The sequence below is a fragment of the Stegostoma tigrinum genome, chromosome 28 (assembly GCF_030684315.1).
Source record: "Stegostoma tigrinum isolate sSteTig4 chromosome 28, sSteTig4.hap1, whole genome shotgun sequence".
In the NCBI taxonomy this organism is placed as follows: Eukaryota; Metazoa; Chordata; class Chondrichthyes; order Orectolobiformes; family Stegostomatidae; genus Stegostoma; species Stegostoma tigrinum.
The window spans coordinates 33,929,811-33,954,788 of NC_081381.1; the positions used below are offsets into that span (position 1 = coordinate 33,929,811).

At 40.1% G+C, this 24,978-nt stretch overlaps 1 protein-coding gene across 4 annotated transcripts in view; it reads right to left on the reverse strand.

The window, feature by feature from the left end:
• Positions 1 to 257: 257 nt before the first annotated feature.
• prdm2a (PR domain containing 2, with ZNF domain a) overlaps positions 258 to 24,978 on the reverse strand; it is a 140,222-nt gene continuing 115,501 nt past the window's right edge. For 3 of the 4 annotated variants that reach the window (XM_059655582.1, XM_059655581.1, XM_059655583.1), the window contains 3 exons: positions 16,998 to 17,105; positions 6,109 to 10,043; positions 259 to 2,453 (listed from right to left, as the gene is read on the reverse strand). In XM_059655582.1, the coding sequence (XP_059511565.1) occupies positions 2,427 to 2,453; positions 6,109 to 10,043; positions 16,998 to 17,105 (4,070 nt within the window). In that variant the 3' untranslated portion in view covers positions 259 to 2,426. Of the gene's footprint in view, positions 2,454 to 6,108; positions 10,044 to 16,997; positions 17,106 to 24,978 lie in introns of all 4 variants that reach the window. The other variant, XM_059655584.1, reaches the window with a different exon arrangement.

Consider the following 24,978-nt stretch of genomic DNA (forward strand, 5'->3'; position numbering starts at 1 on the left):
ACAGCTTTACCCTCTAATTAAACCATTTTCACCCTGACCTGGAAATACCACTGGGTTGGTTACGTGTGCTACACATGTAAAGATATTCTGCCTTTCAAACCAGTTGGCAAGGTGATGGCCTAGTGGTATTATTGCTAGACTATTAATCCAGAGACCCAGGGAATTTTCTGGGGAATGGGTTGAAATTCCACTATGGCAAATGGTGGAATTTGAATTCCATAAAAACCTGTCAAATACTGTTGATAAGGGAAGGAAGTTGCTGTTCTAACCTGGTCTGACTGACACGACAACTCCAGAGCCTCGACTGTCTCTTAACTGCCGCAAGGGCATTAAACACTGGTCCAACCAGCAACACTCACGTTACCAAGAATGTTTTTTAATTCACAGATTATATTTGATCTGTCGATCATCAATTATTTTTAATTATTACTCCAGATCTCTTTTACCTTGCCTGATACATCGTGAAAATTCCAGTTGTCCAAGCATCCACAATGATTTTGGGAAACAAATTTCACATTTCCATCATATTTTACACAGTGAAATCACTTCTCAATTTAAAAAGGGCCTAAGCTCTAATTTTAACATTTATATTTTCCTAAACAATACTACTGAACAAGTCTCAACCATTGTTCTGTATAACTGAAGCATCCTTTCCTCATTTCAAATTTCAATTCCCTTGAGATAGAGGCCAACAGTTAATTAGTTTTTCTGATTGTTTTTCTTAAAACTTTTGTACTGGCTTATTTGTACAAGTAATTAATTAACATTAATCTTCTACAGCTCTATCCTCCATCAATGACAGAGGCTTCTGATTCCCCGTATTGAAATCCAGCTACCATAGCTTTCCAACTAACTTGAACTGTCTGTTCTCTGTAATTTATTATTTCCATACACAAATGCTTCTAATTTCATCTGCAAACATGAAACACAGTCACTTGGTGACCATGCATCACACCTTCCCTTTTAGTCTTGGACCAATGTCCTATCAATCTCTGCCTTGAAAATTTAAAATTAACACACAAAGCAGTGTGCGCGCATGAGAGGAGCGAAAGCAGGAAAGGAGAAGCATGAGAGAGCGAGACAGGCCACTTGCCTCACTTGCACCACCCTCATGTCAAAAGAAAATGCAAGACACATCAAGATGGCAAGAGCAACAACAATCTGGTTACAGAAACATTCTACACATTTATTCTCACAGCCCAAATTAAAATAAACCAAAAAAGAAAATTAACAATGCAATGAAGGAATCACATACATCAGACATGTTGCCTGAAACACAATTTAAATAATTTTAAATATATCCTATGTTATTTAATTACTACAAACACTTCATACAATTTTTATTTTAACAAAGTCCCCACAAAAAGAAACATAACAAAACAGGAATGGTTTTTGAGAGTGGGAGAGCTAAAGTGGCGTGGACTTCGCAAAAGAAGTTGATTACAAATTTTATTTTTTTTTAAAGAGGTAGATCACTTTTAAGAACAGAAATGGGTTGTGAAAAATAGTATCTTCCCCCCTTCAAGTCTAAAATTCATCCAAAAATTACAGTAGAAACTGAAAGAGTCTCGAGGAGATGACTTCCTCAGAGATAAGAGATAAAGAAAGCATGGCAGGGGAACAGGTGGGGGTGATAAGGAAGTGAATAAAGCAATTCACTACTGAAAGCCCAGGGGAAAAAAAGACTGCAGCAGTGTTTCTGGGCATGAGATCTGGTGAAAACCAGTTTGGTAGCACTTTTGTGCAATGCATTCAGTCTTGTTATTTGAGGTGCACTTGCTTTCCAAAAGGGCATCTTAAAAATTACACAGCGGGAAACAGAACGAGGGAGGAGCTGGGCGCACAGAGATAGCCTTGCACTAATATTCTCCCTTTAGACCTTATCAACAGAAATAATATATCTTATCAAACTGGACTTCGGCTACCCCCCCACCCCAAATCCCAACAAAATGAGAATTAGAAACAGACAGGACTGAATTCCAAGTCAGTTCTGCTCCTGCTATTCCAAAAGGATATTTCCTAATGAAGACTCAAACTTCTGATCGCTGCTTAGGTGACCATGCACAGCCTATGGACTGATACTGTGTTTTACTTAAATTTTCCGATTCACAAAGTGCATGCCAGATACTGTCTCTTTTTGAGTCCCCCAAAGTCTTGCCATTTCCCATAATCCCAGACAGGCCGCACGTTCATAAAGGATCCGATGCTTGGACGCAACTTGAAACATTTCTTTAATGTTTCCTGTTTTCAGAGATTTGCATCAGCTTATTGGAAGATCTCTCTGAAGTGAAAAACGGAAAACACGACAGATCATCAGGCTTCTTGGGTGCCTTGCAATCCGGTACGACCAATTTTGAAGACCCATTTGAATGGCAGTCTAGGTTCAATTTTTTTTCAGGTCAGTCAAAAAGAGCGAAACAAGGATGTTACCTCACCATCTTCATTGCATAAACCTGAAAATGAAGAACAAAAATTGCAGATGTTTTCACTTGTTGTGCTGTTCAATAACTTTACAATTTTCCACTATATATACAAACCTGAAATCTTCTGCAAGATAAAGAACTTAAATATTGCTAAATGGAAACTAGAAGGTTTCTGTCTTGCACTCATCAGAACAAGACTTGAGACAGAAAACAGACACCATTTTGTACAGCATGAAAATAGGATGCTGTTGGTTGGGTCATCATTGACCTGAAGATGCAACTGTCAATCTTAATTCTCAATTGACCGGTAGATTCTGATTGGTTAGGATGTTGTCTTGGGGATAGAGCAGTGTTCGGCTATCTTTATAGCTCCTTTCTTAAAAAAAGTGCAATAAAATGTAGGCAAAAAGAATTTGTACATGATAAAAACTAAGCAGCACCCCACGTTTTAATGCGGATTGCCACACATCCCAAGCCCTTCTGACGATCTTAAACTCATTTCCAGCACAACTCTTAGAACAGCAATAATTCCAGATTAGTTAATAAATGATTTCCAATAACAGATTCACATCTAATTAGAAATATTCTGAAACCAATTTAAGATCAAACAAGCTTTCATGCAAGACTGTGTGCTTCCTCCAAAGTCTTGCAATTTCCCATAATCCCAGACAGGCTGCGCATTCATTAAGGAACTGGTACTCAGGCACACAGCATACAACATTTCTCTAATGCTTAGTACTTTCAGTTCATGGACGGGGAGGATTGTGCCAAAGATCAGATCCTCTGGTATGTTGCAACTACCAGATTGACGATGCCATGTTGCTGCATTCAGTTCATACCACTAGAGGCCCTCAGTGATCTACCAAAATAGTAATAAAGACTTCTTTCCCAAACATTTAACAAGTCATTCAATTTCCTAAACCTTAAAGTACACTACCGAATTACACTGTTCTTCATTTTCTGAAAGAGCAATTTTCTCCCCTAACTGGTAAATTACATTTTTTTTAAAACTTTCCTCTGTAGTGTAGTCACTTCTGAATTGCAGACATACATGTAGTACCCAAGAGGATATAATTTGGAATACATAATCACAGTCCCTTTCTAATATAGTATAGATTAAGACAAACTCATTACCAGGGTTACTGCAAGAACAGACATATTGGAGAAAGGTGGGGTTAAAAGATGAAGCATTCTGATATACCATAAAGAATCTATTGTATGTAAAACAAGGCAAGCAAAACATACAAGGCAACTGCAACATATTTTTGGGCTTCATGCCAGGTACTCCCTCAGATTCATGGTTACTGGTAACTCGTGTAAGATTTGAACTAAACTACACATTCACTCTTGGCTAATATCCTCTGCAAATGCTTCAATAACCCTCTCTTTCAAAAGAACTAATTCTTTTTAAAAAATACCATTTATGAGTTCTGCTTTAATAACATGCCTGCAGTGAATTTCACAATATTCCAGCAAAAGGGTTGGAAGTCCCATCACAAAGTAACATTCCTACCTTAGAGCCAAAAGCTCCAAGTTTGGGTTTTACTCTAGGATATAATGACCACGGAAGAGGTGTTCAGAACATGGTCAAACTAGTCAATTATCAACTAATATTGTTGCAATACACCTAGAACAGGAGTTAAAACAGAGTGCTTCCTAATCAGCCATGCTTGACTTGGAGTTACAGCTCATGGCCTACAGTCTCTGGTGACAGGCTAGCCACCAGTTCCAGGAAAATCCAGATGTAAAAGCAAATACAAGCTTGTGCTTTGCCTGCTTTATGCACCATTAAAGCCTGAGGATAGAAAACAAGATCCCATAAAGAAACTTGTGTCTTTAGTCTTCAATGATATCATGAATTTATAGTTTCCTCACGGTCTCAGTGATCAGTGGAAGCAATCTATGATTATAACTTTAATCGTGTTATGAAGGAGAGGAAAATGTAAAGAAAAATTGCTTATTTCAAGATTCACCATTACCATCTGTCCGAAACTCTCCTAGTTTCTATGCTTCACCTTTCTGTTGTAACAAGGTGTCAAAAACTACACAAAACACATCATGTGGCATAACTGAAGTCTTGAACAAGTGCAGCATGACTTTTGTTTTTTGCATTCTATACTTCAGGATGCAAAAAGCAGAGTGTGTTTTCCAACTTTCCAACAAAAAATTGCTCAATGGCTATAAATTACATATTCCACCTCTAATTACCTCCTATCCATACACTGAGGAGCTTTTGCATCGTCATTTAAAATAATGCAATTAAGGTTAACTTAATTTCAAACTTTTTTTTAAAAAAGAACGACATATGAAGAGCGTTAACAAGGCGAATATGGAAAGAATGCTTTCTGTGTTGAAGAATCTAGAACTAAGTCTAAGAAAGAAAAAGCAAAGATTTTCTCGGAAGATTGAGTGTCTTTGTAATTTCTTCCTCAAAAGACAATGGAGGCAGAATTTGAATCTGCTTTTTAAATCAGAAGTAGATTGATTCTGCATAAGCAAAATGTAAAGGATTATTGTTGATAAGTAAGTATTGTGGAGAGGAGGTTAAAATCAGATCAGCCATGATCTAATTGAATGGCAGAAGGGCAGAGCAGCCTAACCCTCCTCTTTATTTGTATGTTAGTGAGCCCTTTCCGGCTGTTACATAATGAGGTAACTGCATATAGACTCCTTTCTTTATGAAGTCTATAGAGTCATACAGCAAGAAAACAGAGCCATTAGTTCAACCAGTCCATGCCAAACATAATCCCAAACTAACTGGACACACCTGCCTGTGCCAAACCCATATATCCCTTCAAACATTTCTTATTCATGTCTTATCTAAATTTCTTGTAGAAATTGTAACTATATCCACATCCACCACTTTGTCTGGAACTTCATTCCACACACGAACCACTGTGTGAAGAAAAATAAAGATGCCACTCATGTCTCTTTTAAATCTTTCTCTTTTAGATATGTGCCCCCTTCTTGAAATTTCCCACCCTAGGGAAAAGACACCTGCCATTCATCTTATCTATATCTTATGGCTTAGAAAGGGTGGACACTGGTAAGTTGTTTCTGTTAGGCAGGGAGACTAGGACCCGTGGGCACAGCCTTAGAATTAGAGCGGGTAAATTTAAAATGGAAATGAGGAGACACTTCTTCAGCCACAGAGTGGTGGGCTTATGGAATTCATTGCCAGGGAGTGCAGTGGAGGCCGGGACATTAAACGCCTTCAAGGCAGAGATCGATAAATTCTGGATCTCACAAGGAATCAAGGGCTACGGGGAGAGTGCAGGGAAGTGGAGTTGAAATGCCCATCAGCCATGATTTAAATGGTGGAATGGACTCGATAGGCCAAATGGCCTTACTTCCACTCCTATGTCTTATGGTATATCCCTCATGATTTAAAAACCTCAACTTCCAACGGTCCAGTGAAAGAAGGCCCAGCCTATACAGCCTCTCCTTATAACTCAAACCCTCCATTCTTGGCAACATTCTAGTCAATCTTTTCTGAACCTCTTCCAGTTTCATAATATTGTCCCTATAACAAGACAATCAGAACTGACTTAAGTACAGAGAGCAAATTATGCCCTAAAGAGAGTACGTGATGTCGTTCAAATATTTATATCAATAAGTTAGGACATGTACAATTAAGATTGTTTGTCAACTTGTTAAGAGAATTAGACGATCATCTGTAATTTACCTGAACATCATCTGAAGATGATCCATGGTTCTCCTGGTCATCTTCCAACTCACTATCATTGCTGTCAGTGACTCCAGGAGCCCCACTTCGTGTAACTGCACCTGTTCGAGTTTCCTTTGATTTCCCCATGTACTTCTCTGGTCTTTTTTGCTTCATTACATTTGTTTTCCGCTGCCAAACAACTTTTTTATTCTTCATTCGGAGATATAGCCTTGGTGAAGTTAAGCCAGAGCTGGCAGAAGACCGTTGCCTGGGATCAGATTTTAACCGCTTTCCCTCTGCCGGTGACAATTTCACTGATCTTACTGGGCTTGTAGTTCTGGAGACAACAGGTGATGTGCTTGGCTTCTTTGATTTTACTGGAGGTACAGATCTCATTCGCTGCTGCAACCTTGGTGCTACAGAAACAGACTCGGCTTGCAAAGATCCCAGCATTCTACCTCTCCTTTTTCCTAAAAGAACCGGCGTACTTTGCAGCTTGATTTCAGTGTCCGCTGTCCTTCTACGTTGGCCACCCCCTTTGTCACTGCTGGCAGGGGAGTGGGAACTAGACCCTTTTGAAGGAGGGGATGCTGGTTTCTTGGGGCAACTGTAGGTAACATGTTTGTTGAGGCTTCCCAGGTAAGTAAATTCTTTCTCACAGTAAGGACAGTTGTGGCTTTCTGAACTCCTGCTTTTCAATACTGCCTTCTCCTTGGCAGAAGAGCGGTTCTTCTGTGAGATTGCCCTTTGCACCAATTTGTTCTTTTTATTCTTCAGAGCATTCATTTTGATCTTGTTCATGGTCACTTTTGGCTTAGTCTCCACTTCAAAATTGAGTCGTTTTGGCTGTCCCATTCTCCGGATGGTGTTTTGCCTGGCTGGCTCTGCAGCAATTGCCCCGTTTTTCTTCCACACTTTCTTTTTCAGTGGGATTGCATTTTTCTTTGGGGTGTAGCGTTTCTTGTCACTGGCAGAGGCACAAGCCAGGATATGTTTATGCAATGCTGGCATGTTATCGAAACTCTTGCCACATTTGGTACAGTGGATGGCTGTACTGAAGGTCTGAGGAATATTGTGTGTAGTAAAATTTACAGCCGATGACACTGCACTGGCAGAATTACGGTTATGGTATTGAAATGGAGGAGGCTTAAAGCTGGGATAGCGTTGATTGAGACCCATACGGACATCAGGGCCTTTTGGCTTTATCCCGGATGCCATTACTTTTATTGTAGTATACAGTTCCTCTGTTAGATCATTGGAATCATCATCATCTTCCTCCACCTCATGAGGTGGTGATGCAGAACTTTCTTCTATTGCCTGGCTTGGACAGCTGGTGGCTTTGCCTGGATCGGTGAAATTTTGAGGCCTCAGCATTCCATTTTCCAGCTCTGTGTGTGTGCATGGCTGGTCAGGATGTAGATCACGCTGATGATGCTGTAAATTGCAAAGGAACGCAAACTCCTTTTTGCAGACAGAGCATACGAAAATCTTGCCTACGCCATGCAAAGATGACCGGTGCTCAGACAACGCATTGGCTTCATTGAAAAGCTGCACACAAAACTCACATTTGAAGGGCCATTCTTCTGCATGAACCAACAAATGTTGGGTTAGATCCTTGATGGAAAGGAATGGAGTTTCACAGACATTGCATTGAAAGCTTTTGGTAAATGTTGTTTCAGATTTCTCCTCTTGTACTGAAGGCTGAGCATTTTCTGCACTCTCCTGATTATCAGTAGAGTTTTTGATAAGTACGTCTTGGGGCGATTCTGGTTCAATTGTGGGTGGAAGGATACTGTTCAACTCTTGTTCACTATCCGTGTCTGGATAGCCAACATCTTTAATTTCTTCCTTAACATTTATGCTAACTGGTGACAAAGCAGGCGTTACTGACTGTAAAACCTGGGTGACTGACTCTGGAAGAGGTGAAGGTACAGAAAGGACAGGAGGTGGAGGAGAAGGAGCAGGCGTTGTGACCAGATTTGGGGTTGTGCCAGGATGAGGTGGTGCCTCTACCTCTAGTTGTGGCTGTGGACTGCAGTCTGTATCTTGTTTATTGGTCGTTGTTAGATCTGTGCCATTGTATTCATTCATAAGTACCTTCTCTAACATAGAGGTTGTAGGTTTCTTCTTTTTGCTGGTGCATGAGATTGGAGTACAAACACTCCCTGTATCCTCTTTGACTTCACTGTCACTGCACAATTTTTTATGCAAACTCAAGTCTAAGATAGTTACCCCAGGCCCTTCCGGTTCTGTTTTTACATTGGGTTGTAGTTTGATGCCACTGGATAGATCTAGAGGCAGGTGGGTGCAGGGAAGCCGGCTTGGTGCATATTCTTTAGAAGTTGTTATTTTGCACGTTTCAAGACTCAACGGGCTGAGAGTTTCATCTCGGCTGGACAGACTCCAGGCAGGTGAGCTACTCTGGCTTTCAATTTTTGGTGCTTTTAGGCCAGGTAAACTTTCACTCCATATCCTTATAAAGTCAGTGTCTTTTCCAGTGCTGCTCAAGGCTGGACTATGCTGTGGAGAATTTGGTGGTGAACTTGTTCTTCTCTTGAATCGACTAAATCCCACTGTGGGTGCCGTTGATGTTGAAGGACCAACTGAGCTTTCTGGAAAAAGGGTCGACCTGGGTGAATTGTTTTCCTGTATCTGAAGAAGCTGCTTAAGTTTTGACGATAAGGTACTCTTCTCCTGATGCCCACTTAAATTGTTAGTGGTCTGACCAAGAAGGGACAGACCACAAAATGAGGAGACAACAGGTGATACTGTTTCAATGCCTAACTCTGTTTTAGTCTTCGGAAATGGTAGAGGGCTTGTGGTTCGCCTCTTTTTCGGACCTTTCAAATCGCTGTCTGCTGATTCTTTCCGAACAGTGTGTACTGACACTTGTGTTGTTTTAAGGTTCTGAGGAGATTCGTCAGTGACTGGAAAAAGCACTGAAGGCAGTCCAAATGGATTTGTGCAAGTTGTGTCAACTTCTATCACTTCGCAATTACTGGTGCTGTTGTTTGATTCAATTTTGCCATCAATGTAAAAATTCAAATTTTCAGAAATGTTACTGGAAACATCCATAATATACGCTTGACACTCATCAGTCTCCTCTTCTTCCTCCTCATCCTCTTCGTCTTCAGTTTCTGTGCTAGCAATGTGAAATCCAGATGATCTGGTTTGGTCTGATGTCAGATCCTGTTCCTCTGGGGAGCCCTTCCGTCTCATCCTAATGCCCTTAGCCAAGAGGTGACGCTCATGGATACGGCGCTGGTGGCGACGCAGGTTTGTGTAAGAACCAAACGTTTTTTTGCACAATTTGCATGGGTGCTGAATTTTTGATTCACAGCTCTTGACAAGAGAATTTTCCACATTTTGAGGTGTTGTCTCACAATCTGTTTTCTTATAATTTTCCAGAGCTACAGGACTTTCCAATCGAGTTGAAGAATTAACACTGATGTCAATTGCTGTTTTATCATAATCAAAATCGTCCTTGTGGAGCTGTCCAGCTGCATTAATTTTCAAAGTGGCCTTCTTCTTAGGCCCAGCCTCATGGCGTCGCTCATGACGTCTCATGTTGATATGGGTGCCAAACGCTTTACCACAATACCGGCATTTGAATGTGAATCCTTCTGTTGATATGTGAATGTGCTGGTGACGTTCCAGACCTTGTTTTGTGGTAAACCTACGCTCACAATTTTTACACGGAAACATGTGGGTTTCTTCAATATCTCCCATTCCATTCTGATCTCCTTTTGATTTCTGTTTCAGCGATTTGACAGAAATTTTCTTTTTGGGGAGATTGTCAATAGAATCATTTTCTTCCGGCATTGCTTCTGGCTCAAGAGACATTTGTGGATATTTCAGCTGAGGCAGAATCTTCTGTGTAACTATTTGGTGAATCACTACTCTCTGTTCTGGTAAATGGGCAGGAAGGGCACAAGGTTCATCCTTCTCCGAACCTAATTAAAAGAATAAAATTATTACAAAGCACGATTTACAATATCACTTAAGCATTTATCAATTTTTTTCTTACATATACATTTACAATTCGATTATGGAAGAAGTCTTGAATTAATGTACTTATATGATAGGTAAGAGAATTTGGTTTCCTCACTCCAGTGTCATAAGGATCACAGTTACAACACAGAAGGCAGTCAACTGGCCTATCATATTTGAGCCAGTTCTCTGCAAGAGTAGTCTAAGCTAGTCCCATGATCCCACATGTGCCATGTAAACATTCCCTCTTCAGATGCTTATCAATTCCTTTCAGAAAGCCCCAACTGCGAATGAGGCAGGTACATTGTGAATTTAAGATTCTTACCACTCACTGTAGAAGTGATTTTCCTTGTGTCAACTTTGCTTCTTTTGCCTTTCAGCTTTAAATCACTGTCCTGATTGTTGCTAATAAGAACATCTGCTGCTTAGATTAATGGCTTTGAATATCTCCATCAAATCTTCTCTCAAACTTCTCTTCTCCAAGGAAGAGAGCTTTAGCTTCTTCAATCTACCCACAAACGTGAAATAACCTCAAACCTGGAATCACCCTTGCAAATATCTTCTTTATCATCTGATAATTTCACCTCCTTAGATGAAGCATCCAGATTCAATAAAATTTCACTCAATTGCTTCCATTAGTCTGAAAAACTGCTTGCATTTGAGAGGACTTTTCAGCCTTTGAAATTGAGCAGCAGCTTTGTGAGAAAAGGTGGGCAAGAAAGAAATTATATAACTAAAAGGATGGAGCAGAGTGGAGGCAAAAGCACTTGTGCAAATTCAGGGCTTCTCTGCTAACCCCAAGTGAACTGTAATCATAATAATGAAACCTAATCATCAGACGTACATATAGTATACAACCTGTGGACAAGAGTGGGAAAATAAGTAGATTGTGTGGGACTGCAGAAAAAATGGAGGGAAAAAAAAAAAGAGGGAATCATAATGTGAAAAGGCTGTTTTACATGTTTTTAAATATTAGCATCGGCTTTAGTCATAGAAGTCTACAACACAGAAATCTTTTCGGTCCACTCAAAAATCAAAATCAAAAATAACCATTTAACTGTTCTCAACCCAAATTCTAGCACTTGGCCCATAGCCTGGTTTGCCGCAGCAATACAACTGAATACTTAAATGCTGATGTTGTGAGTTTTTTTTGCCTCCATCATCTTTACAGGCAGTGAGCTCCAGATTCCCACTCCTCTCTGGCTAAAAATTTTTCCTCATTTCCTCTAAACCTCCTGTCCCTTACCTAAACTCTATGCCCCCTAGTCACTGACCAAGAGGTTGGGGGGTGGGGAGTAGGGAGATTCTGTTTACCCAATGCACCCCCTCAATTTTATACAGCTCAATTATGTCTCCACTCCATCATCTCTGCTACAAGGTAAACAATCCTAGTCTATGCAAACTTTCTTGATAACTACAGCTCTCTAACCCAGGCAACATCCTGGTGTATTTCCTTTGCACCTTTTACAGCATACTCCTTACTCTTTATCCCGAAAGTCTCAGAAGTTTCTTTAATGTTTGATCCCACTTACCTATGAGATACCAATTTCTTTCTCTTCAGTAATGAAATAACCTATTGACTCAAATGAAATTTGATTATTTCTCATCAAATAATCAGTTAGCATTTATTCGTTCACAGGACGTGGGTATTACTTAGGCCAGCATTTTTACACATTCCTAATTGAAAGTCAACCACACTGTGGATCTAGAGTCACATGTAGACCAGACCAGGTAAGTTTCCTTCCCTAAAAAAAGACGTTAGTGAACAAAATGGGTTTTGCCAACAACCAGCAATGGTTTCATGGTCATCACTGTTAATTCCAAATTTTTACTGAGTTCAATTCCACCATCTGCTAGGATGAGAATCAAGCCAGGGCGTCCAGAACATTACCCATGTCTCTGTGTTAATAATCTAGTGATAATGCCACTAAGCCATTGCCTGCCAGTAATAATAGGGTGATAATCAACAATAATCTCTATTAATAAGCTGCTCACTACCAAAGATCTCATCGCAACTCTGAATTCTTGTCTGAATTTATCAGGAAAAATGTGACTTCCTGTTCTAGACCTCAAGACCTCACTCAACATTTCACGTGATTCTTCCAACTTTCTTGTCATAGCCCAAATCATTTGGGCTTGTATCTGGAGTGAGGCTTTGAACTTAACACTATGGTACAGGGTCAAAAGGACTATTCTAACTGTGGAAGCAATTCAAGTTAAATGGAAACAATACAAATAGAGTGCACGGACTTGCATAAGTTCTTCCTCCAGCAACTCTGCAGTAATACAACAAAAGACACCTAGTGATCACATTCTTCAAGGACCACAACATTCCCCCCACAGTGGTCGACAACGCCCTTGACGGCGTCTCCCGCATTTCCCACAACACATCCCACACACCCCGCCCCCGCCACAACCGCCCAAAGATGATCCCCCTCGTTCTCACACACCACCCCACCAACCTCCGGATACAACGCATCATCCTCTGACACTTCCGCCATCTACAATCCGACCCCACCACCCAAGACATTTTTCCATCCCCACCCCTGTCTGCTTTCCGGAGAGACCACTCTCTACGTGACTCCCTTGTTCGCTGCACACTGCCCTCCAACCCCACCACACCCGGAAATGCTATACTTGCCCCCACACCTCCTCCCTCACCCCTATCCCGGGCCCCAAGATGACTTTCCACATTAAGCAGATGTTTACCTGCACATCTGCCAACGTGGTATACTGCATCCACTGTACCCGGTGTGGCTTCCTCTACATTGGGGAAATCAAGCGGAGGCTTGGGGACCGCTTTGCAGAACACCTCCGCTCGGTTCGCAATAAACAAGTGCACCTCCCAGTCGCACACCATTTCCACTCCCCCGCCCATTCTTTAGATGACATGTCCATCATGGGCCTCCTGCAGTGCCACAACGATGCCACCCGAAGGTTGCAGGAACAGCAACCCATATTCCGCTTGGGAACCCTGCAGCCCAATGGTATCAATGTGGACTTCATCAGCTTCAAAATCTCCCCTTCCCCCACCGCATCCCAAAACCAGCCCAGTTCGTCCCCTCCCCCCACTGCACCACACAACCAGCCCAGCTCTTCCCCTCCACCCACTGCATCCCAAAACCAGTCCAACCTGTCTCTGCCTCCCTAACCGGTTCTTCCTCTCACCCATCCCTTCCTCCCACCCCAAGCCACACCTCCATCTCCTACCTACTAATCTCATCCCACCTCCTTGACCTGTCCGTCTTCCCTGGACTGACCTATCCCCTCCCTACCTCCCCACCTATACTCTCCTCTCCACCTATCTTCTTTTCTCTCCATCTTCGGTCCGCCTCCCCTTCTCTCCCTATTTATTCCAGAACCCTCACCCCATTCCCCTCTCTGATGAAGGGTCCAGGCCCGAAACGTCAGCTTTTGTGCTCCTGAGATGCTGCTTGGCCTGCTGTGTTCATCCAGCTTCACATTTTATTATCTTGGATCCTCCAGCACCTGCAGTTCCCATTATCAAAGATGTATAATGTTATGCATTAAGACTAGAAAGAAAACCTCAAATTCATTACACTAGCGGTAAAGGTGACTTTCAGTTTTCTGGACAGCTAACCCCTAAGATTTGGGTAGAGGAAATACCAAATTGAAAGAAGCATATACATTTAAGAAATGCATAAATGAACTGAAAGCTTATGGACCTGACTACTATTTATTCACTGCATTCCCCCACCTTGAAGTACTAGGATTAATTCCACTGGTGTTCCAAAAAATTTAAGATCACACTACAATTCTACTACATTTGGATTCCCTTTCAAACACCTTGGCACTACCCAGCTGTTTCACATTGTAATGAGGAAATAAATGACTGTGACATCAGAACAATTAGTGCAATATCATGAAGAAATTAGTGTAGTTGCAAATTATCCAAAAAAAAATGTAAATTATCTGTGTTTCAATTCACAAACAATAAAATTTTTAAACCTGTAGCTAGTAATTACCTATATCAAAAGTAAGGTAAGGTCATAGAACTGCTTTCTCATTAAGCAGAGATGACTGGTTTAACCTGAGGGTCACCATGCCTCAGGCAAGGGATGAGGGTGAGTAGGTTAGACTTTCATGGTAACCTCGGCCATTGTGAGAACTGAATCCACTCTGGTGGAGTCACACTGCATCACAAACCAGTCACTCAGCCAAGTGGGCTAACCAACCTCCAATATTAGTTACAGTGCAGATAGTATGAACTTCAATAACGTAAACTAAGCGACAGTCTCAACTTATGCCAATCCTTTTACATCAAAACAAATAGAGCAACATTTCCAGGATCTGTACCAAGACACTGACTCCAATTCCAAGAGCAAGAAGGATTAAAAATTCAGGGGCAATTCCTCCTGCTTTCTACCCTGTGGCTGCTGGTGAAACAAGGTATATTTGTAAGATACTGGATAAGAATTGGAGTAAACTGGTCTATGATGTCCTCCATAACCTAACAGACTAGACATAGACTGACTATTTTATACATACATGCCTTGGAGTTTTGTTGGGAGAGTTGCTGAAACTATGGAACCATACCCCATTAAAGAAATGATACTTTCGGTACAAATGAAGGAGGAAGTTAAAAATATTGCATTTCGTCATTGCACAACTTGCCAAAAAAATCTAGGCAGTAGATGATTATACTATAGTACTACTTGTTCTCAGCCAGCGCTATTGTAAGACTGTTTATCTAAAATGTAACTGATCACAGACGGGCCTGTTCTCAAAACTCACGGAGATTGGCATTCTCAATATATTTTCTATTTTCCAACAATTGCAGCAATAGTGGTGGAAAGGAAGTGACATTGTGACAATAAAGAATTGATACTAGTAAAACGAAACCACTTTTCAGATATAAACAATGGACAGAAGAGTTAATTCTACAATAGTTCACCTTTGCCCAAACAACTTATAAGCAATTCAAGTTAGCAACCTTAACAAAGGGTCAGAGTTCACCTTTGTGTTGCTTTAAAATTTAACATCCGCCAAAATTTAACACACATTAATTTACATGTTAGGAATCAAACTGACTTTGTGACCATAAGTGTCATAATGGCTGAATTTACAGTATTGAAGGTGGCCGTTCAACCAAACAGGGAAGTTGTTTGTTCTGATACCATTTCCTTCCTCTATCACCATTTCCTTTTGTATTATTTTGTAAATGCTTATCCAACTCCATTCTAAATCCTCTAGTTCCTGCCTCAATAGAATTGCAGAAAAGTATTCCATATTCTAATAATCCTCAGTGATTTTTCATCATAATCCACCTTTGATCTTCCTGTGTTATTCGGTCTATGACTTTGCTCCTACTTCATCAGATAGTTTTTCACCACTCAACTTCTTCAAAACATTGAAGACCTCTATTTAATCTTGCTGTGCCTATCACTCAAACGACTGTTGGACCTCGGCTTCTATATTTCCATACAACAATGCTAGTACTTCATGCAATATTCCCAGTTATGGTTTGAGTAAATAATGAATCAAATTCAACATCAACTTCCTGCTTTTACAATCAATGTACCTTCGCAGACCAAGGGAATGGTAGTGTTACGTATTGTCACTGGATTTGTAACCCTGAGGTTCTGGCCAATGCTTTGGGGACATGGATTTGAATCTTGACACAGCATCTAGTGGAATACAAATTCAATTAATTTTTTTAAAATTCTGGATTTGCAAGATAACCTGAGTAATGGTGATCCTGAAGCAACTGATGGTAGTAAAGACCGCTCTGGATTACTAACGTACATTAGGGAAGGAAATATAATTCTCATCTAGTCTGATTTGTATGTGACTCCAGACCCACATCAATATAATCAACTCTTAAATGTCCTCTAAAGTGGCCTAGCAAGCCATGCAATTCAAGAGAGCTAGGGATAAGCAACAGATGTTGGCCCGAACAGTGACATCCATATTTCTTCTAAGAATAACAATAGACTCGTCTTTTTTTGGTCATTTTATTTACATTCTATTCAGTTGCTTCTTGCACTCCAGGATAAAGCTCCTTTGCTATGCTATGTTTTCCCGAAAAAGATATTTCATCTTTTCTATGTCAAACTATAGCTGCTACTCAAGTTATTTTACACATCCTTCAATAATCTTCCATATTCTTTGTCATGAACAGAGACAACACAAAACAAACTACAGCCGGGTTTTCTGCACTTGATCACCGACCGCTGACGTAGAATTGTTGAACAATACATTTCAGGGAGCAGCCATTTGGCCCACTATGCCAGCTCCACTTATTTAACTGAGCCATCTAATTATTCATAATTCACTGGTTCTTTCCCCCATTGTCCTCTAATGTATTTTCTTTCAAGTATTCATCTACGTCTCTTTTGAAAGTCACCACTGAATATGTATCCAGCTCCCTTTCAAGCAGCACATTCCAGATCATAACAACTGAATGTAAAAATAACAGCCCGCGCCATCTCCCATTTGTCTTATTCTGCATTTCAGTCCTTCAGTTACCAGCACGTTGGCCACCCTATCAAAACTCTTCATGATTTTGAACATCTCCAACAATGTTTGTATACAGTAATAAACACTCTATCCCAGCTAAGGCCTAACAAGTTTATCATGTGCGCTGTTTTGTATTCTACATCTCAATTAACAAAACTAAGGAATCCATTTTCATTTTTAAAAAAAAACCATGCATGATGAACAGATGAAGTACAAATTAAGCTGAGTTTGGGTGTCCACTATGGTCAAAGAGGCTGCCAATCATTACCTCTTGTTTGAGGAATAGTCACAAGGGTTGTGGCACTCTTCTAATAGTAACAAAGCAGGTTTGAGGGAGTTGAGGATGTTGGGGGGTAATTGGAGGAGTCAGATGCACGTAATGTCGCAAATGCAGGGGGTGCAGAGAGAAAAGATCATCTCTGCTTTACTTCACTTACCCACTGTGTTTTCTCCTTCCAGTGTTACAATATCAGAAGCAATTTTGGTTTTTCCTCCTTTGAATCCTTCCTCACTTCTGAATTTCTGTCGTCGAGCTCTTTTCCTTCCTACAAGTACAATTAGTAAAATGAATGATCGTCACAGCATAAAGGTATTTTCATGTGCATTAAATCTTTAATTTTAGGTACTGGGAATCACAAAGAAATGAAGTGTTCCCTAGTGAATAAGAACAAACTCTAATATCTTGGCCTCTACCTACTCTCTGTTTTGATTAGGCCCAGAATAAAATGAAGAATCATACACAAAAGGTTGGTAGGAGTCTGAAACTCTCTTCCACTATAAACAATTATTGTCAGTATATGTAAATGTTAAATGTATGTTTTAAATTGGAGATTAAAAGATATTCGCTAAGCAAACATATTGCAGATGGGCAAAGCACATTTGGACTTAAGCTGCAGATCAACACTGATGTTATGGAATGACAAAATAGGCTCAAGGGACTAAACTGCCAACCCTTCTTCACTATTATTTGCAGCTTCTGCATTTTGCTGCCACAAACTTCACTGAGGGAAAAGTGGCTAAAGCTTCATTACAGAAGGCCCCAGCTGCTATTTTTACATTCACAATGACTCAACGTCTAGATGTTAACTGCATTTGGAGAATTACATTGCAAAAATGCTGAAAAGGTTTGACTGTGACTCAGTAGCAAAATGATGAATGGGGTAGTATTAAATACCTGCTAGCACAATAGCACTACAAATTTTAGTCAGCCTCACATGGGCAGCATTCAGATCTGACACTTTAAGGGTATTTTATGCTTCAGAGTAAATCTGTTCTGTATCTCAGGACCATTCTAAAACAACATATTTGCAGAACAAGCTTGTCAAATTAACACGAACTGCCTCAAAGTATTGAGGATTGGAATTAAAGATTTATTTTTAAAAGATACGCAACATTCAGCTCCCAAGTTGCTGAAACATTCATGGGTTCAGCAAGAGTCTAAACATAACCAATAAAAAACAGAAATTGTCAGAGCAACTCAGCAGTTCTGGCAGCATATTAGGAGAAGAATCACCAGACTCGAAACATGAACTCTGCTTTCTTTTCAGAGATGCTACCAGACCTGCTGAGTTTCTCCAACAATTTCAATTTTTGTTTCAGATCTCCAGCATCCGCAGTTTTTGTTTTATCAAAACATAACCAATTTCTCCATTTTATTTCGAAAGAATATCTTGATCTCACAGGTTTGTAGTCACACAACACCTTGAGCAAGTAGTTTATATTTACTTGAACCTAAAGCGACAGTCTTGACAGACTATTTCAGATAAAGGCATCACAGTCTCATCTGATCATATTCTAATTTAAACACACATTTTAGCCAACTCTGCCAAATAGGAATTTGATCAAGGATGTTTTATCTAATATATTTTGTGCTATACCACACTGCATCTTTAGCCTCTCAGCTACCTAAGGAACACTCCAGTGTGAAGCAACTGATCATGGCAAATTGAGGAAATGCATAAAATTCTACTGCGATAGAGAACTAAGCCAGTCAAAACATGCTTTTAAGTAACCAATCAAGTGACAAACATACACAAAAATTGCTGTAAATTAACAGAATGGTCATTTAATAGAAACAAGAATGTAAAGAATGGATGAAACCGAAGAATCTACTGAGGTTACAATTCAGCAAACCTATACACAGGTTATTCTCCCATATTTTGAAAACTTATACAATTTCCTCCAGAATACATATCAGTATCTGCCCTCCTCAGGCAGTCAGCTTCATAGATTCCACCATGGTAGATGGTGAATATATGGTCCACACACTCCAGGTGGCACGCCCAAACATTGTCCTAAGCACACCAAGTACATTCTGTAAACAACAGTTGCATTATGAAAGTAACATCCAGGAAGAAAACACTCATCTACAGGAGAGCCTGCTGGTAGCATTATGAACCAATTTTTAAATCAAAATCTTTAGATAGTCTGCATTCCAATGAAATAGCAATGATTTTCCTCAAATAACAAACAGTTAATCAGGACACAATGCTTGGAAACGCAATTACTAAAATAAAACCTTACTTACATTTCACAAGTGTAATTTTGAATAGATGATGGAGCCTCAAAACCCACCATTTTAACCAAGGGATGGGTCATCTGTCACAAACATCTCCATTACCATTTAATGTGAAATGGTGTTTGAAAATGTTTCTGTGAAACACCTGACAAATTTTTAAAAGAGTTATGGATGCTCAATAAAGTTAGTTATCCTATTGACTATTTGCTTAGACAATCATGGAGGCTCCCCATCCTAGCCTCACATTTCATTTGAGTCAGGTTAAACTCTCCACCAACAGTTTCTCTGTAATGGGAAATCCACTGGGACTAATAATGCAACTTTCTGTTCACATTTGTGAAAAATATATTAAAAAGGGGAATTATAAATTCTGTCCTCTCAAATATGAAATGTGACTCGCAAACATAATACCAAGATGGCAAGCTGGTAGTTACTGGTCAGTTACTGATGATCGGGTGTCTTGAGGTTATGAATTGAATTTGCCACAAATGAAGCTGCAGTGTGCTGGTTAAAACAGTGAGGTGGAATCATAGTAATTCGTCGAAATGATGATGCCGAGGTAAATCCTTCAGGGATTGTCTTCTATTGTTGGTGACACCTTTAAAAACAAAACTGTGACACCATCGAAGATAAACTTCATCAGCTACGATTTTCATTCATAATTGATAAAGCAACTTAAAAAAAGTATTTTACAAACTTTGTATTTGGACAAAATCATTTCTTAGAACACTTACACCTCCAGCAGTAAGACTGAGAGACTGGTGAGGATGTGTTACAGTTAATGGACTTTACAACCTGGAAGCTGTAATTCATAATTCTTGGATGGGAGGTAACTAAGGGACATGTGTGATTGTTTTAAAGAGTTGGAAACTAAATATAGTGGTTGGCTAGATGACTGGTTTGCGATGCATGGTGATGTTAACAGGATTCAATTCCGCCGTCACTGAGGTTACCTGAAGACTATTCCAATTTTGGCAAGGAAACCAATAGGATTAAAAATTTCCCCCATTTAAATGAGTAGAGGAAGAAAAAGGAAAAACTAAATTCCTTGCAGAAATTCCATGAAATAGCACAATTTGCATTGGGCTGTCAGGTCATCTGTGGAATGTGTGCTTTCCACATGTGCCACTTTTGAAATTACTCCTACAAAGCCCCATGAAATGTTTCTATTTTACCTTATGGCTGTATTGTACTATTTTACAAGTCATATACTATTTATATTCATTGATACCAGTAACACTTTCACGAAATACCATCCTTCTGTCTGCAAAAGTCAATTACAATATTTGCAAAGGGATTACACAAGGTTACTGGAAGGGTCCTACTGCAATGTCTAACATTTACAAGCACTGTTCACATGTGGGAAATCATTCTAATATAGCTCTGCAAGACTGCGAACCCAATAAAGTAGTTAATGTGGATAAAGTGCCTTTTGCAGTAATCAAAACAGCAAGCAAATAAGGAAGGCATAAAAAAATGTAACCCAAAATATCCAAGACAAACTAAACATTAGCTTAGTAAATGGAAAATTCACTTAACCACTTGGACATGATAGCCTGCAGGTCAACTCTGCATTAAATCGACAACAGGTAAGCAGGAATGAATAGTAAATCATTAGACTTGGTTCTAGTTGACTACTCAGCTGGGGTTACTACAACAGATCATTTTGCTGAAATATCCCTGGAGAGTGTGGGTGTGAGAACACCAAGTAAGGACAAGATTCAACTAGCTCTCATCCTACGATCAACAATTTACTAAAAATCACAGAATGATCACAGAGTGTAGTGTGGTGGGGGAGACGAGATGTTGATAGTTCAGATTAAGTGATCAGAACGTGAGAATAACAGAACAATGGTGTGTCTAACTTCCAGATTTGAAAGGACCCCTGGGGTGGCAGGGATAGCAGATAGGACATGGTGACAGAGAATGTAACAAGCAAAGCTAAAAGAAAGGGAAGAAATGGGAGTAGGTTCATCATTCCAAATATTAAGTCCAGAAAGCTGTAAAAGTGCCTAGTCTGAGGTTGAGTTGCTCCTCCAGTGTTCACTGGTTTGCTTGAGCATTGCAGCATGCAGAGGACAGATAGCAGGCATACAAGAAACACACTGTGTTAAAATGACTGGCTATGGGAAGGTCAGGGTTATGCTTGCTCACAGACTGAGGTGTTCTGCAAAGGGTTGCATCGGGTTTCTCCAATGTTGATTAGGCCATATTCGGTGCAGCAAATACAATACACAGGAGTGGAGGATATAGAGGTGAAATGCAGCTTCACCTGGAAAGACATTCAGTCAGCTTGAGGCTGTTGCTGGTGAAGCCAGATCAGCCCTTTGCTTTATTGGCCCATTGGGGCCCATAAGGAATAGCATCTCTTTGAGGTCTTCCGATCCTATGTCCACTTGCAAAACATTTCTCTGCCGGGTTTTGCGCCTTATGCCCTCACATGATTTGGTGTAAAAATCACTGGGGCACTAATTGTGCAATAAGGTCCGAACAATTATTATTAAAACCTCTGGCAGATGTTCGAACACTGAGAAAATGCTTGCACATCAGAAGTGTTAAAAAGCTATTCAGCCACGCTCAGCTGAGATCCCAGGCAAAAGGACATCAAGTCCTCTTGTGAGTGATAATGCCAGACTAGCAGTCTGTATCCAGGAATGTTTTTAGTGGTCAAGGGGCAGATTTTCTCATGCGTGTGGAGTTTGTGTGACCATCAACATCTGAAAGATTAGTACTATGGTCCAGTGTAGCGACATTCTGTTATCTACCAGCATGTGTGTTCCCTTCAGGTATTTAAGCTCACCAGGAACCCTGTCACTTTATGTTGAAATTAACAGATGCATTGCAAACATTTGCACAAACAGTAAGCTGAATGAAAACACCAAACTGCAAGTCCACCAAGTCTGTGTCCTTGGCACATGCTTCCACAGTTTTGAGACCTGGGAAATGTACGCTAGGCAGGATAAAAGACTGCAGACTTTCAACCTCCTCAGATGCATATTGCCAGAAAAACATCACCAATCCAAAGGTCCTAGAGAATGCTAATTCCATCAGCATAAAATATCATAAAATTCCATCATCATGTAATCATATTTAATACAATTCATTTGCAATTCACTTATTTCCAAATATTTTTCAAAGTGTAATGGGACAATAAGCATAGAAGCTTCATTCATACCTTCAACACATCGTATTAGTGAACTCTAACTCTCAAAACGTATACGTTTTGGTATCAAGCAACAGGGAATTCCACGTTTGAACCCTGGGTCTTTGCCGAGTTAATACTAAGTCTGCAAGTGACCTGGGAACAATGGTAGTCAACAGGGAGGATCTGCATTTAAAGAAAACAAATGCTTCCAGTTCTGGTTACTAATCCTGATGAAAAGATGCACTTAGATGTTGGCTAGGACAGGATGCAGTACAGCTTTGCTACACCCCAGTGTCAAACAGCATTCATTGCTTAGATTTGCACATGAAATGCAGATATTTCAGAAGGGAGGTGAAATCTAGCAAGGAGTACTGTACCTGACTTTCCAAGAATAGGAGTGATTGTAAAGTGCTGAAATCTTTTACTTTCCTTGCCACCAGTTTGTACTCAAAGCCTGAAATGCATGAAAACGTCAATTTTGAGTGTTCTGGTTGTGTACATATGAAAAAATAATTGAGTTACAGATCCAGTCCTCAATAACACTTAACATGTTCATACCTTCTTTATGTAGCAAACTGACAAAATGTTATACACCTCTTTTCTTGGTGATGCATGATAATTAGATTAAAACTGAAGAACTGCTTGTGTAATTGAATTACCAAATTAGTAAATGTTACCAGTTGCCTTCTTCAAGCTGTAATTCACTCTGCTCTATTGTTATAGAATGTTTAGTTCAGTACAGATTAAAGTTCAACGTATTCTCTCCCAATCTTTTATTGGCATAAACATAATAAATGTAATGCCAAACTAGGGGTTATTTTATTCTGTGGGCTAAATTCCCAAGCTCAGTTCACACGGGACCCCTACAGACAGGAATAGCTTTAATCTTTCTGCAAATTCACACAAAATGGTATTTTACTTTATCTGTAAATTGTAATTTCTTTATATCATTAAACCTCAAAAAAAAACAGGAATGCACAAGTTTCAAAAAACTACAGGTTACTAAGAAACAGCTTGGTAATTAAAGACAAACAGCGCACCCTATAATCTGTGCTCTCAAGCACAATTCTTCCAGTCTGTTGATTTTAAAATTACCTTAAGATATTTTCATTTGGTAGAATACATAAAACTCCTTGCAGATTGACAACGTTGATATACTCTTATTGTATTACGCTAAAGACTCAATGTTTAAATCCTGATATGACATGGCAAATTATAGGATCAAAGTCATAACCCACAATTCTTTTTATAGTACATGGATGATATTTTCTCTTCTTGCCTGGAACTGGCAAATTTATCAACTTCACTTTCGATTTTCATCCTGCTCTCACCTTTATTTGGTCTACTTCTGACTGCTCCTTTCCCTACCTTGATGTTTTCATTTCTGGAGACAGGTAGGCTATCACAATCCCAGCAACTCCCTCAGTTACTATGATAATGTAGGAAGCAGGGAATGAGGGTGTAAGGACTCTATTCCATTCTTCGAGTCTTTATGTATCTATCACAATAGGTCCAACGATGTCAGCTTCTATGAGGAGGGCCTCCGAAATGTCCATCTTCTTCCTCAACCGAGGATTCCCCACCACTGTGGTTGACTGGGCCCTCAACTGGGCCTGACCCATCTTCTGAACTTCAGCCCTTTACCCCTTCTCTTCCGTCCCACAATGACTGTAGGAATCCCCTGATCCTCACTTAACACCCCATCGGCCTCTGCATCCAAAGTAATCTTAGCTGCCACTTCCGTTATCTCTAACAGGATACCGCCACCTGACATTCATTCTCTTCCCTCCCTTGTCAGCCTTCCACAGGATTGTTCCCTCTGGTACATTTTGGTCCAGTCCTCCACCATTCCCAACATCTCTCCACACCATCTTGGCACTTTCCCTTGCAATTGTAGAATGTGTAATACTTGCCTGTTTAGCTCCTCCCTCCATAGTATCCAAGGCTTCAGACACACCTTCACATCTTGTAGGAGAAGGGGTGATTTCACTGCACCTCACTCAACCTAGTCTACTGTATGTGCTGCTCACAATGTAGCCTCCTCTACAGTGGGGAGATGAAATGCAGACTGAATGACTGTTTTGCAGAACATCTATATTCTATCGACACAAATGACCTAGCTTCCTATTGCCTTCAACATATAAACTTCAACATCACTATGTTTCCTGGCCAACATCCATGCCTTGGGCTTGCTGCAGTATTCCATCGAAGCTCAGCACAAGCTGAAAGAGCAGCATCTCATTTTCCTTTTGGGGACTCTGGAGCCTTCAGAATTCAATATTGAATTCAATAAGTTTAGGCCTAAGCATCGTCTCCCAAGTCTTTACCCCAACCTCTATATACCAGACTTTGTCATATGGGCTGCTACTACAAACAACACATTATTAGCAAGTAACAGTCCTGTTTAGCAGCTTCTCATTTTCCAACATTGGCCCTTACTTATTCCTTCATCTGCCCAACTGTTGTTTTTTTTCTCTCTATCTATCTATCTGGGCTCCAAGTCCACCTAATGTTTACTCCTCTTTTCTCTCCCCACTCCATCTTCAGCATACACACAAATTTTTTATAGGTACAAATCAATTCTGAAGAAGGGTGACTGGACTTGAAACGGTAACAGTAACTGCCAGACCTGCTGAGTTTTTCCAACAAGCTCTGTGTGTTTCTGATTTTCATCATCCCTCATTTCTTTGTTTCTTTTTCCATAAGTGTGGTGATTGCGAGTAGCTGCTATCAAAATTCAACTTTGTCCCATAAC